Source organism: Clupea harengus, chromosome 19 (genome assembly GCF_900700415.2).
Source record: "Clupea harengus chromosome 19, Ch_v2.0.2, whole genome shotgun sequence".
NCBI classification, from domain to species: Eukaryota; Metazoa; Chordata; class Actinopteri; order Clupeiformes; family Clupeidae; genus Clupea; species Clupea harengus.
Window position 1 is genome coordinate 20016034 of NC_045170.1, and position 12968 is coordinate 20029001.

Here is a 12968-nt window from a genome sequence, read left to right on the forward strand (position 1 = left end):
GTGTTTCTCTTCAGGAGGAGCTATGTGGGCGTGGAGCTGGTGCAGTGGCTGCTGGAACAGTGTGTGTTTGTGCAGTGCAGGATAATGGGAGCCAGGATCTGGCAGGTGCTGCTGGAACTGGGCATCCTGCACTCAGGTAAAGGGCCCCTCCCACCCACACCCACACCCATTCATCATCTCTTTATTACCCATTACAGGGGGCTGCCAGCACAGCTCTGCTGGACAGTCAAAGGAGGTTCATTCACTAAAATCTGCTGCAGGTGCAAAATTATGACCTGCATACAATGACCTACCCTAAATAAGAACGGACCCTGAAACAGATCTGGGCCAATTCTGCTGCGAGTCCTGGCCAGAGCTGGGCCTGATCTGTTTTTACAGTGGGCGGCCGACTGGGATGTGTTTCTCATTGGCTGGTCAGAAGCCGTTATGTAGCTGTTCCTTGTTTGTGTTTAAGAAAAGGGTTTAAATGACATTCGCAGCACACGGACAGTGAGAAGGTCAAACTCGGGTGGTGGCTCTGTCAGCCGTCTTTAATCAGAAAGGATCGCTAGTTTTCTTTGACTGGATCAGAGGATCGAGGACCGCTTTGTATCGACGCTGAGTTGAGTTGAGGAATGAGAACTGACACTGATGTTTCTCCATGGAGAAGACTTAATTAAATCAGTTGAAACTGAGGTGAAATTGGGTTAAAGGGAGAAAGATTGGCCATGTGATTGCCTCACCTGGTAAATAACAGATCCAGACAAATTCAGTCGCCACTAGACTGACCCTAAACGATCGCCATTAGACTGATACAATGATAATGAAATCAGACCAAAGCGATTGCCACCCAACCGATGCCCTGATGCTATCTGTGATCAATGAGACCATGCAGCAGCAGCAAGATTTCCTGTTCAAAGCAGATCAATGAAACAATCAAGAACAGTGCTGTTGCACCAGTTTGATAACACCTCCGCGAGTTCTGTGACCCTGGGCCTTTTCACCTTTTCACCTTTCACACGTGCAACAATCTCAGCTCATTGAGTTCAGTAGTTCCATGTTTACATTCCGATATCAATCCAATACAATTGACTTTTCTTCAGAATACCTGTTCTTAGTTGTGTGTGTGTGTGTGTGTGTGTGATATTTGAATCCCTTATCTGGGAAATGTGGCAGATTAAAATAAAGAATTAAAATGTGCATATTAATATATCCTTTTTTTAAAGTGGTAGATACAGGCATTTACAGTGTCAGTCTTGGGTTCAATATAAAGTGTAGTCCTAGTGAACAGTAGTGACTGACTTTTAACTAAATGTAAATGTTTGTGTGTGTGTGTGTGTGTGTGTGTGTGTGTGTGTGTGTGTGTGTGTGTGTGTGTGTGTGTGTGTGTGTGTGTGTGTGTGTGTGTGTGTGTGTGTGTGTGTGTGTGTGTGTGTGTGTGTGTGTGTGTGTGTGTGTGGGTGTGTGTGTGTGACCCTCAGTGGACCAGCGCGTGGTGTTTGAGGACTCTAACACCTACTACCAGTTCTCCTTTGAGGAATGTGAGGCCCAGGGATGTGAGTTCAGGAGCGAGGAGGAGTGGCAGAACGGCGTGCGGCTCCTCACACAGCTGGTGCCCTACGTGCAGTTCCGTGTCGTCAGCCCGTGAGTGTACACACACACACACACACAACGCACACACACACACACACACACACAACACACATGTACACACATTCTCTTGACCTGCAAATACACGCACACATATGCACACAAAACCTACAGTACATGTTAACACACACCTATGTGACATACACAAGTGTACACTGAATTACTACACACGCATACAAGGAAATATAAAACTGACTGGAAATTACCCATACTAAATGGGGGAACTACCTTGCCATGGCATCTGGCTTGCTGTTGTGTTAACATACTACCGTAGTCAGTACTTTTATGAATTATTAAAAATCCCTTGGTGTAACTATCTGATCAAACAGAAATAGCACGACCCTTCTGATATGGGTCTCATAACTCCACTCCACAGCACAGCACACTTAGGCTTTGCACTCGTTTTATATGTTTTACTTCTCTTGCTGGTGAGACACACTGGGCTCAAATTTCATACACAACTTCAGTCACGCCCTGTTGGCCTGGAAAAGTGGCGGGCCTGTATTAGCGGTGTGTGTTAGCGATGCGGTGTTAGCGGCGCGGTGTTAGCGACGCGGCGCGGGATGGCGCGGCAGATCTGGGTCAGGGAGTGACCGCATGCACAGTCAGAGGGGCACACGCTGGCACGTTGCGATTGCGTTTCGCTTTGGCTGACCTCACTGCCTGTCCTGCTGAATGTGCAGCATTGATGCAGGAACTCCTGCTGAGCAACACTAATGAGAGAGAGGGAGAGAGAGAGGGAGGGGGGGGGGGGGGGGGGAGAGGGAGGGAGGGAGAGAGAGAGAGAGGGAGATATGAAGAAAAAGAGAGCAAGAGAAGGATGGATTGAGAGAGAAAGAGAGGGGATGAGGGATTGATGGAGATAAAAAAAGAAAGGGAGAAGAGTGAGTGAGTGACAGAGAGAAAAAGGAAGATAGAGAAAGAGATTGAGTGGGAGAAAGTGTGAGGAAAAGAGTGAGAGTGAGTCAGATAGAGAGGCGGGCCTGTCACATTTCACAGTCAGCTGTGAGAGAGAGAGAGAGAGCGACAGACAGAAAGAAAGAAAGAGGAGGAGAGGGATGGAGAGAGAGAGAATGTCAAAGCGAATAACAGCGAAGGACGGCTGGAGGAATGGACAAAAGCAGAGAGAAGGAGCAGGAGGAGAGGAAGCTCAAAATGAGAGTGTGTGCAATTATATGAATTAAACATCAGTGACATTACTGTCAAAGAATTATAAATTAATAACAGTTAATAACAAAGAATATAGATAAATAAGATAAATAAATAAAAGATGCAGAAGGTGTTTTTGATCCCTGTAGAATCAACCAATCCATCTGTGCAGCTCATTGTGTTTGGTCACATGACTGACCACATGACCAAGTTGACCCACAGCCCGCCTTTTTTTCTGGTTCTGTCCCGCTGGTGACTCCTTGGCCTGGACACGCACTCTGGCATCACAGCAGGAGACGTGTAGTCTGTGCACACGCACACGCACGCACGCACACACGCACATGCACGCACGCATGCACATGCAAACTACAAAGAAGTGAATAATCATTTCTTTTCATTTTTTGGTGTAATCCTATTTCATTCCCAAATCCTCTTCTCAGAGACAAGCCAAGACTTAGAGATAGCTTTAAACAGATTGTGAGCCGAATCTGCTTCCTCTCTGTGTGTGTGTGTGTGTGTGTTGTGTGTGTGTGTGTGTGTTGTGTGTGTGTGTGTGTGTGTGGTGTGTGTGTGTGTTGTGTGTGTGTGTGTGTGTGTGTGTGTGTGTGTGTGTGTGTGTGTGTGTGTGTTTGCGCATAGATGATGTAGAACTCAGAGAGAAAGACACTTTGTGTCTGACTACCTATGCACTGTGTGTGTTTAGATCTGAATTGTAGGTGTTTTGTGCTGTGTGTGTGTGTGTGTGTGTGTGTGTAAATTGTGTGCCCGTGTGTGAGCTTGCTGGCATCCCATCCTGCTTGTGATATTTCACTGCGGTGCTGTAACGACGTGATCCACATGGCACTATTTATTTCATTATTTTCGCTCATATTTGTTATTTCTTTATATTTGCAGTATTTATTTGCTCTAGTTTTTCTGCCTTTCTTTAACAGTGACCCGGGTGCACATGGGTTCTGTCGTGTTATCGCTTGCCTTTAGTTTTTGTTAGACCTACAGATTTTCACATCTTTTGGTTTTATGTATTTATTGTGGTAGGGCGACAGATTTTCACGTCTTTTGGTTTTATGTATTTTAGGTGGTAGGGTGAGTTCCCCCGTTTTCCCACAAGTGCGGGGTTATGAGTACCGTGGCTGGCTGTTGCCAGTCAACCATTAGTGGAGCCTGGTTTATTGGTTTGCCGGCTGTGTTTCCAGCTTTTGCAGGAGCACCTGATCTCTTTAAATCCCGATGGCAGGAGGTAAGGGAAGACTCTGTTTGTGCACGTTGCGTGCGTTTTTTTTTTTTTTGGTCAGTTGCTGCTGTGAGCGAGTTGGATTTTTTTCGTGCGAGTCCAGTGTGTGGCTTACCGGGTTTTCTTTTGTTGTTTAGATTAGTTTGTCATATCTCTCCTCTTTTCCCTTTTGGGTTTACTTTTGTTACTTTTGTTTGTATATATATTGTTTTGTACATTTTATATTGGTTGAAAAATAAAAGCATGTTTTTTCACCCCTTACTCGGTTTGTCACTGCTAGTGCGTTTGTTTCACTTGGACCACAACGCTACCCTACATCAGTGCGTTAATGACTGCTGAGGTGGGCTTGTCCTTCAGGACAGAGGAGGTAAGGACAGGGGAGCAGGAACATAACAGGGACAGAAGAGGAAGAGAGGGAGAGGGAAAGAAAAAAACATGACTGTGATGGGTTGGCTCATATTCTCCAAACAGCCTTGGATCTAAATTATTTGTGCCTTTAAAATGTGGCACAGGATCTCACTCAGATGTACTCCAATCTCCCCTTCAACTCTCTTTCCATATCTGTCCATCCTATATCTCTCCCTCCCTCATTTCCTTCCTTGCCCTCTCTCTCTCCCACCCTTCTTCCTTCTCTCTCTCTCTCTCTCTCTCTCTCTCCCTCTTTCTCTCCCTCTTTCTTGTTTAAGCCAGTGTAAATATAGCTGTTAAAGTGGGGGAGCGACTGATGTAAAATGAATGAGGAGGGAGATGCTGTTCCGCTGAGATTATCACCAAACACCGTTTTGGTTTTAGAGTGAGGCTTCAACGTCCACGACAAACCCACTCACTCTCTCGCCCCCTCCTTCCTCCTATTTCTCAATCCCCCTCTCTCCCCCTTTTTCCTTCTCCTTCTTGTTCTTTCTCAACCTCTCTCTCTCTCTCTCTCTCTCTCTCTCTCTCTCTCTCTCTCTCTCTCTCTCTCCACTCTCTCCGTCTGTGAATCCTCCGCTGGTCCCCCGCTGCCTCTCGGGCCACTCCGCCTCGAGTGGGAAATTAGCATGTACCCACGGGGGAGTGGAGAGAGCGGGCAGAGCGGCTGAATCATAAGCAATCATAAGCCCACCGCTCCGAGTTCACCCGCCGGACGCCTCGCACCTCGCCCTCTCTGTCTGCTTCTGCTCCTCTTAGTCTGCTCCATGTTCTCATCTCCTGTCTCTCAACCTGTCCATCCTCTCCACTCCCAGCCTGTCTCACTCTGTCCATCCTCTCCTTTCCCAGCCTGTCTCACTCTGTCCATCCTCTCCTTTCCCAGCCTGTCTCACTCTGTCCATCCTCTCCTTTCCCAGCCTGTCTCACTCTGTCCATCCTCTCCTTTCCCAGCCTGTCTCACTCTGTCCATCCTCTCCACTCCCAGTCTCTTACTCTGCTTTTCTGCCGTTATGTCCTGACTGTCTGTTTTTTCCTCTCCATCTCTGTCTGTATCGATTCCTCTTAGTCTCCCCCATACCATCATTCCTGTTTTGCCTAGTCTGTCTCATCTCTTACCCTGCCTCTCTCTCTACTTCTCTACTTCTTTACTTCCTTCTTTCCTTATTGTCTGTTCTCGCTGTGTCTCTGTCTTCATCTATCCTTCTTAACCTGCGCCATACTGTCATGTTCTGTCTCTTGCTCAGTCTCTCATCTCCCAGTCCCGCCTGTTCTTATTGCGTATGTTTCCTCCGTTGTTCTCTGTCCTTATCACCTCTTTTCTCTGTGCCTCTAGACACTCTTTTCTTTCTTTCATCATTTTTTTTCTCCACAGCTGCTTTGTTGTTTTGGTTGGCCTGTTTTTTTTTTTTTTGCGCTTTGTTTGTGTAGTAAATTGCGCATCATTTCGAGAGCTCTCTTCTTCAGCCTCTTTGTCCTCCCGCTGTCAACCCATCGTCAGTCTGCAGCTGGAACTCAGGACGTCCGTTAAGATGTCCCTTGTGATGTCCCCTCGCGCTGGCCCTCAACATGTCGCTCATGCAGTATTAAGCCAGCGTTTCGCTCACCAGCGTGTTCGCATCAGCTTGATGACAGCTGGTCATCCTGACAAGGCAAGCTACGCGCAGATCAAACAAGGGGAGCGCCGTTTAACGGTGTGTGTGTGTGTGTGTGTGTAGGGAGGGGGGGGGGGTGGTGGTGGTGGTGTCTGGAGACACGCTCCACCCAGAGAGGAGAGGACAGGAGGCAACGACAGCAATTTCAGGCTTTGACGAGACGAGATTGGATTTGGCATGAGGTGGCCTGTGGGAGAGGCACGGCATGGCTGTCTCATCACGTTTGTCGCTTCCCCGAACTCCCCCTGCAATCTCACCTCAAATCAGTCAGGACCCCCTGCACCCCTTCCTCTTGTTCGGTTCTGCCGACAGCGATGATGGGCGAGGACCTTGGCGGACCCCTGCTTGTCGTCTTCGGAAAAGAAATGCAGAATGCGTCTCGGTGATGGAAAAACAGAAGAATAAAACAGAATTTATGGTTCTCGCTGCCTGATTGCTTATATTAGATTCTGTGTGTGTGTGTGTGTGTGTGTGTGTGTGAGGCTCCATGCAGCCATGGTGGTGTTTGCAAGTGTGTACAGGCAGCACACACACGTTTTCGTTTTGCAATCATAAAGGGGCCTGTGCTGTGTAAACACCTGGTTTGTTTTCTCATAAACTCAGTGATATTTTCCCCTCTCTATTGCAATCGCTAGAATAGGAGACAAAGAAAAGAAATGCCCAGAGGTATACAAGCTAATGTGTTCTCTTTGAAATTACTGTTTGGATATCTCTTCCACACACATGCAGGCATGCTTGGACGCACACACACACACACACTTAGCAGTTAGGCACATAGGCTCCAACAGCTTAGAATAATTGGCCAGTGATTTGAATGTTATCTGTGGTTCTGGAGGAGCTGGTAATGGGCAGTTTGGGAGTCTCTGTGTATTTCTGTGTGTGTGTGTGTGTGTGTGTGTGTGCTTGTGTGCTTGTGTGTTTTTGTGGGAGTGTTACAGTGTCAGTGTGTGGCTTTGTGTATGTGTGCATGCATATGTTATTGTGTATGTGTGGGTCTGGCACCAGTGTGTGTATTCTCTGTGTGTGTGTGTGTGCACGTTAGTATTTTGCATTTAACCTCTAAGGGAGGCCTATGAAGGGTATCCAGTGAATGAATTCACTGCAGAGAGATGGTGATGAAGATGATGATGATGATGATGATGATGATGATAATGATGTGGGTGATAGCATTGTGGCTGACTGACTTATCTCAATTACACCCCTGACCATGCCAGCTTTCTGCCTCATAAGGCACTGTGCTTTCACTGGATGACTCACACAATTTAAACAGCAGAGAGAGAGAGAGCATGAGCAAAGGACAGAGAGCACAATGGAGTGAATAAAAGAGGTAGAGAGATTAACTGTATAGGTTAAGGGGAAGAATAGAGGGGCACATTAAGAAAGATGAAGGCTTTGCAAATGGCTTTAATCACCTCTAAATGAAGGCTGGCTAATGTGACACCTGGGAGCGTGACGGTAGCCTCCTCAACCTTCAGAGTCAACTGGATTATTACTGATGGCTTTCATAAAGATACACTGGTTTGGCCAGCCAGTTGCTTTAATCAGTCCAAGTAAACGAGCTGGTGCCTGGTTCACTGGGCTGGCGTGGTGCAGTGCTGTGGGTGACCAGAAGGGGGCAGTGTGGCACAGTGCTTTCGGCCTGACTGACATGTTCTGCAGCCCCGCGTGGCCATCAGGGTGTCATGACGCTCTGCCTGCATAAATGTCACCACACTAAATATGTGTGAAAGCTAATTATACAGCAAATAATCTCTGTGACTTTTCCAATATGCTTATTAAAATGGTGTGTGTGTGTGTGTGTGTGTGTGTGTGTGTGTGTGTGTGTGTGTGTGTGTGTGTGTGTGTGTGCGTGTGCTCTTATCCAGACCCGAGGAAGATGCTGAGGCAATGAGGGACATGCGTAGTGAGAATCTCCAGATGAAGGCTCTGGAACGACTCACAGCTACAGTAAGTGTCTGTGTGTCTCTGTGTGTGTGTGTGTTCACATATGTGCGTAACCAGGCATGTCTGGGGAAGCTGTTTTGTTGTTAATGTCTATTTATTCTGTCTCTCTCTGTGCCTGAGTATGTGCTTCTTTGAACTCTTTTGTGTATTCCTCTGGTTTATGTAGGTTTATTTTATTTATTTGTGTCTGTGTGTGTGTGTGTGTGTGTGCCACTCAGAGCTTCTCTCAGTCAATGTCTGTCCCCATGGCCTTTTCACTGTTCAGCCCTGAGACCCCTGCGGCCCCCCCTATCTGTGAGGCTCAGCTTCTAGCTTCACAAGGAGCCGGCAGAAATCCCATCTGTCATTTAAATGCAGCAGTCGACTGGGTCTGCCACACTGGGACCCACAGTGAATCCATCATCCCTACTGTAGAAGTGGCCCTTCAGATGTCCTCACTCGTGCGCACACACACACACACACACACACACACACACACACACATATACATACATACAGCATTACAGATAGACACACACTTACACAGACACGCTCATGTCAGAACTCATCCTGTCTTCCACGCGTTGGGAGGAGACAGAGCAGCGTGGCTCTATTAGTCTAGCACACTGGTACTCTATGTCACACACACACACACACACACACTCACACACACACTCACACACACAGATACACTTACAGACATGCTCATGTTAGCACCGCAGATCGAGCTGCGTGGCTCTGTTAGCCTAGAACACTGCTTGGTCTTCAGGTGTCCGCTTACCTCCCACCTCCCGACCTGAGTGAGCGCTTCCCTGAAACACTATTAATCCAGCATCGCTCCCTGTGGTGTCGAGATGCTCTCTGGGGGTCTGATTAGCTGAGGCGGGGCTGGTCCTGGAAGTCCACAGTGTGTTGTGGTTTTGTTTTATATGATATGAGCTTGATCCTTAATTACTTGTTCAAATGCAAGGCTGCCACCAGCCACAACCAGCACTGCTGGGGTTGGGCATGTCATTTGAATCCCATGAACGCTCACTCTCTTTCGGGTCAAGTTCATTGAACATGGATCGCTAATTATCACACACAGCTCCCGCGTTGTCTCGGTCACAGTCATCTCTAGCCTCGTCCTGAGCGAAAGAATACTCGGGGCAGGATAAATTGATTCTCTGTTATAATCCTTAACAAAAGGCCTGAATAAAATAAATGATCCTGGCGTCATTAAAAATAGATTAGGGAATTTTAAGGTAGTTTTAAACCAAATTATCGGGAGACTCTCCCTGGCATGTCTTCGTTGTACACGCTCCAAACCGATTTTGGCTCCGTCTAGTTGCGCGGTGTGAGATTCTCTAATGAGGCCGTCTCCACATCCGGCCAGAGTTTGTGTGCGGTGACGTATGCCTAACGAAAGACTCCTGATAGAGCCGACTCAAAAGAACCTTACATTTATTTAAACCAAAGCCATTTCTCTACGAGGAGGCCGAAACTGTGACCTTATTCAGATTTGCTAAATGCTTTTGCACCAACTGCCTCAAAGTAAGAGAGAGAAAGAAAGAAATAGAGTGAGTAAGCAAAAGAGAAATAGAAAGAGAGAGAGAGAGAGAGAGAGAGAGTGAGAGGTGACTCATGCCTTATGCCCATGGCGTGTGTAGCATGAGACCCAACTGTTACACTGTTATCAGCATAAAGCAAAACCTGACCTTGTGTCTAATATTTGACATGGCCAGATGGCATGAAAGAGCCTGTTAATGTTGAAGTGAGCAGAGGTTGTGAGTGAAGTGTTTTATGAGGTCTGGTCTTCCTAACATGAAGAGCAAGGGCTTGACTGTACTTGCACACGGACCGTTGCGGACACCACAGCCACGTAGCTGTACTTGTTATGTAACTGTTACTGCGCTTTGAGTGTGCCTTTGTGCAATTGGTGCTCTTATAGTGTAGTGGCCGCGTGGTCACAAAAGAATGTGATGGTACGCAGATGTCTGCACAGAGCCGCGTGTTCACCCTCTCATGATGAAAGTTACATCACCCTAATGTGCTCACGGACACACTGAGTATCATCAAACCATAGAGTGCTCAGTGGGGTTCTATGGTCCCAGAGAGGCTTCACTGTTCCATGTTCTCTCTACACAGTTGACTAATTTTGACCTGGTCTGGCCCCGGTCTGGTCCTGGTCTGGTCCTGGTTTGGTCCTGGTCTGGGCCGGATCTGGTGTTTTTATTGTCTGGAATGCAAATTAGGTTTTGTTTGTTGAGATAGGAAGTTGTGTCTGAACATCTCCCTGTGTGTTTTTTTTCACAGGTCCAAAATGAGTTGGCTGCAGCACTTGCTCGGAAGGCAAGAAAGTCAAGTGAGGATGGTTTGGGTTATCTAATAACAGATCAAATACTAATTCAAGATTCCATATACTATTTTTTTCCATACAGCTACACACATGCATAGATGCACCTACATACACAAATGTAGGGGAAAAGTATAAAGCTAAAGGTAACATAAGTTAAAGAGGAACATAGCTCCAGGGAGTCCTGGCCTTAATATTTCTGTATTTATTTAGTGTAATCTTTGTGGTAGATATATTTAATTTAGTGTAGTCTTTGTGGTAGAAATATTTTATTTAGTGTAGTCTTTGTGGTAGAGATATTTTATTTAGTGTAGTCTTTGTGGTAGATATATTTTATTAAGTGTAGTCTTTGTGGTAGATATATTTTATTTAGTGTAGTCTTTGTGGTAGATATATTTTCTGATGGTTTAGAGAAAAGGGTAACTGTTGATGCTTTGTCTGCAGTGTCAGAAGAGGATTCCCCTGAGACTGCTGAGAGCTCTCCACAGGAGACCCCCAAAAGCAGCGATGTCCAAGCCAAAGTAAGACACACACACACACACACACACACACACACACACACACACACACACACACACACACTGTAACCTAGCAAACTATCCAACGCTCTTCTTGTCCGTGACTAATTAAAGGTTACTTTCTTTTTAAACTGAACCAAATGTTTCCTTTGTGGGCTATACATGCTTGCCTAAATACATGTGTGGCGGCCGTTACCCCTTACATAATCACCCCCAACACACTTGCCCTTGAACACAGAAGGCCTATCTCAACATTTGAAGCGGGCACAATGTATTCACCCAGCGAGCCCATTTCTAATCTGTCCATTTGAAGACAAACTTGCAAAATGTGGCCTTGCCCAGAAGTGGTGAGGAAAAACAGGCTTCAGGATTCACAAGCTTTTCATTCATCTGCCACTGGATGTAATCTTTACTCTTCAACCCCTATGGATACACACACACACACACACACACACACACACACACACACACACACACACACACACACAAGCCACATTCACTCAGGATAAGCACTAGGAATGTGGGACAGAACTGTGAAGTTTTAAGCAAAGAGATACAAGTGGATGTAGTGGAGAGTCCAAAATGGAAAGAAGGAGAAGGAGAAGGAGTTTGTGAGCAAATGAAAGTGAGAAAATAAAGGGGCAAAGAAAGAGGTAACAGTGTGCTTGAAGGAAAAGAGGAAGATGGTGAGAGAGATGGAAAGTGGACTGAAAAAGAATGAAGAAGAGAAGACATGTTGGTGAAAGAGAGGGAGGGATGCAGGAAGGAGAGAGGGTGGAGGAGGCACTGAGAGAGAGACAGAGAGAGAGAGAGACAGAGAGAGAAAGGAAGAGTGACATTTCTGGAAGGAAACATGGGGGAACAGCATGAGTCCCTGCATCACATGGCCTCTCTCAATAACCCTGACATTATGACGAGAGCCATGCCTAATTTAAGACCCGAGACTCTCACACGTGGGCGCTTGTCGAGTGTGTACACACACATACACACACGTGTGTGTGTGTGTGTGTGTGTGTGTGTGTGTGTGTGTGTGTGTGTGTTTTTCCATGTTTGCCTGCTGGTTTTTACATAGCCCTGTTTTTGTCTATTTGTGTCTATTGTGTGTTTTGAAAAAGACATGAGATGAGTGGTGATGAGGGAGGAAAGGAGGGAGAGGTTAAGGAGGAGGGATGGGATGGGGGAGGAAAGCATTGATCAGAGGAGATGAAAAAGCAGGGAGGAGAAATGGAGCGAAAATAAGGAGGGAGACGTTTTTGGAGAGGAAGGTCACAGCTTGTGCTGTGCAGGAGAGGAGGTGTGAGAGGGATTTGGGGGGGGAAAAAGAGAAGAAAGGAGGGTGGGAGAGTTCCAGGACGGAGGGGAGCGGAGGAGAGGAGGGCAATGAGGGACTTTGTAGCAGAGCAAGAGAGAGATCCACATGAAGAGGTAGAATGAGAGAGAGCGAGAGAGAGAGAGGGAAAGACACATTTGTTGAGAGAGAGAGAGATTTGTATATGTGGAGAGAGAGAAAAGAGAGAGATATTTGTATATATATATATAGAGAGAGAGAGAGAGAGAGAGAGAGAGAGAGAGAGAGAGAGAGAGAGAGAGAGAGAGAGAGAGAGAGAGGTCTCCTGGCATGTCTTCAAACAGGGGAAACCTCTTTACTCTATCTTAATCATTTATCAGCTGTTCCACGGTCAGGAACAGAAGCCTGGAACATGGAACACACAACACATAGCACACTGCCCCGCTGATGTTTACGAGCAACCCCAACACACCCCTCACACACACTCACTCTCTTATGTAACCCAATCAACTCTTTGACTCAGATGTCCCCTTTCTGGGTTAAAAAAAGCACAGTCCAGCTTCATGTTTTTATTTATTTATTGACGTGGGTCCTAACAGGGCCTCGGTGGAGGAAGTGTGTGTGTGTGTGTGTGTGTGTGTGTGTGTGTGTGTGTGGGGCTGAACAGGAAGTGCAGTGGGGGATGCTGGGTAGCGACTGGGGGTTGAAATGGGGGCCTGAGAGAGTTGTTATCATGGGTGTTTTCTTGGTAAACAAGTCTGAGAGCGGGAAGGTGGCCGGGGGTTGGGGGGCAGAAGGGGGACTGTGTTTGTGTATCTGTTTTGATTTGTCCGGT

At 46.7% G+C, this 12968-nt stretch overlaps 1 protein-coding gene across 4 annotated transcripts in view; it reads left to right on the forward strand.

Moving 5' to 3' along the window:
* Positions 1-12968, forward strand: part of rapgef5a (Rap guanine nucleotide exchange factor (GEF) 5a) — a 67900-nt gene that overhangs the window by 16873 nt on the left and 38059 nt on the right. For all 4 annotated transcript variants that reach the window (XM_012831425.3, XM_031586503.2, XM_031586504.2 and 1 more), the window contains exons 4-8: positions 15-136; positions 1461-1623; positions 7935-8016; positions 10288-10336; positions 10772-10848. In XM_012831425.3, coding sequence (XP_012686879.2) covers positions 15-136; positions 1461-1623; positions 7935-8016; positions 10288-10336; positions 10772-10848 — 493 coding nt within the window. The remainder of the gene's footprint in view (positions 1-14; positions 137-1460; positions 1624-7934; positions 8017-10287; positions 10337-10771; positions 10849-12968) is intronic.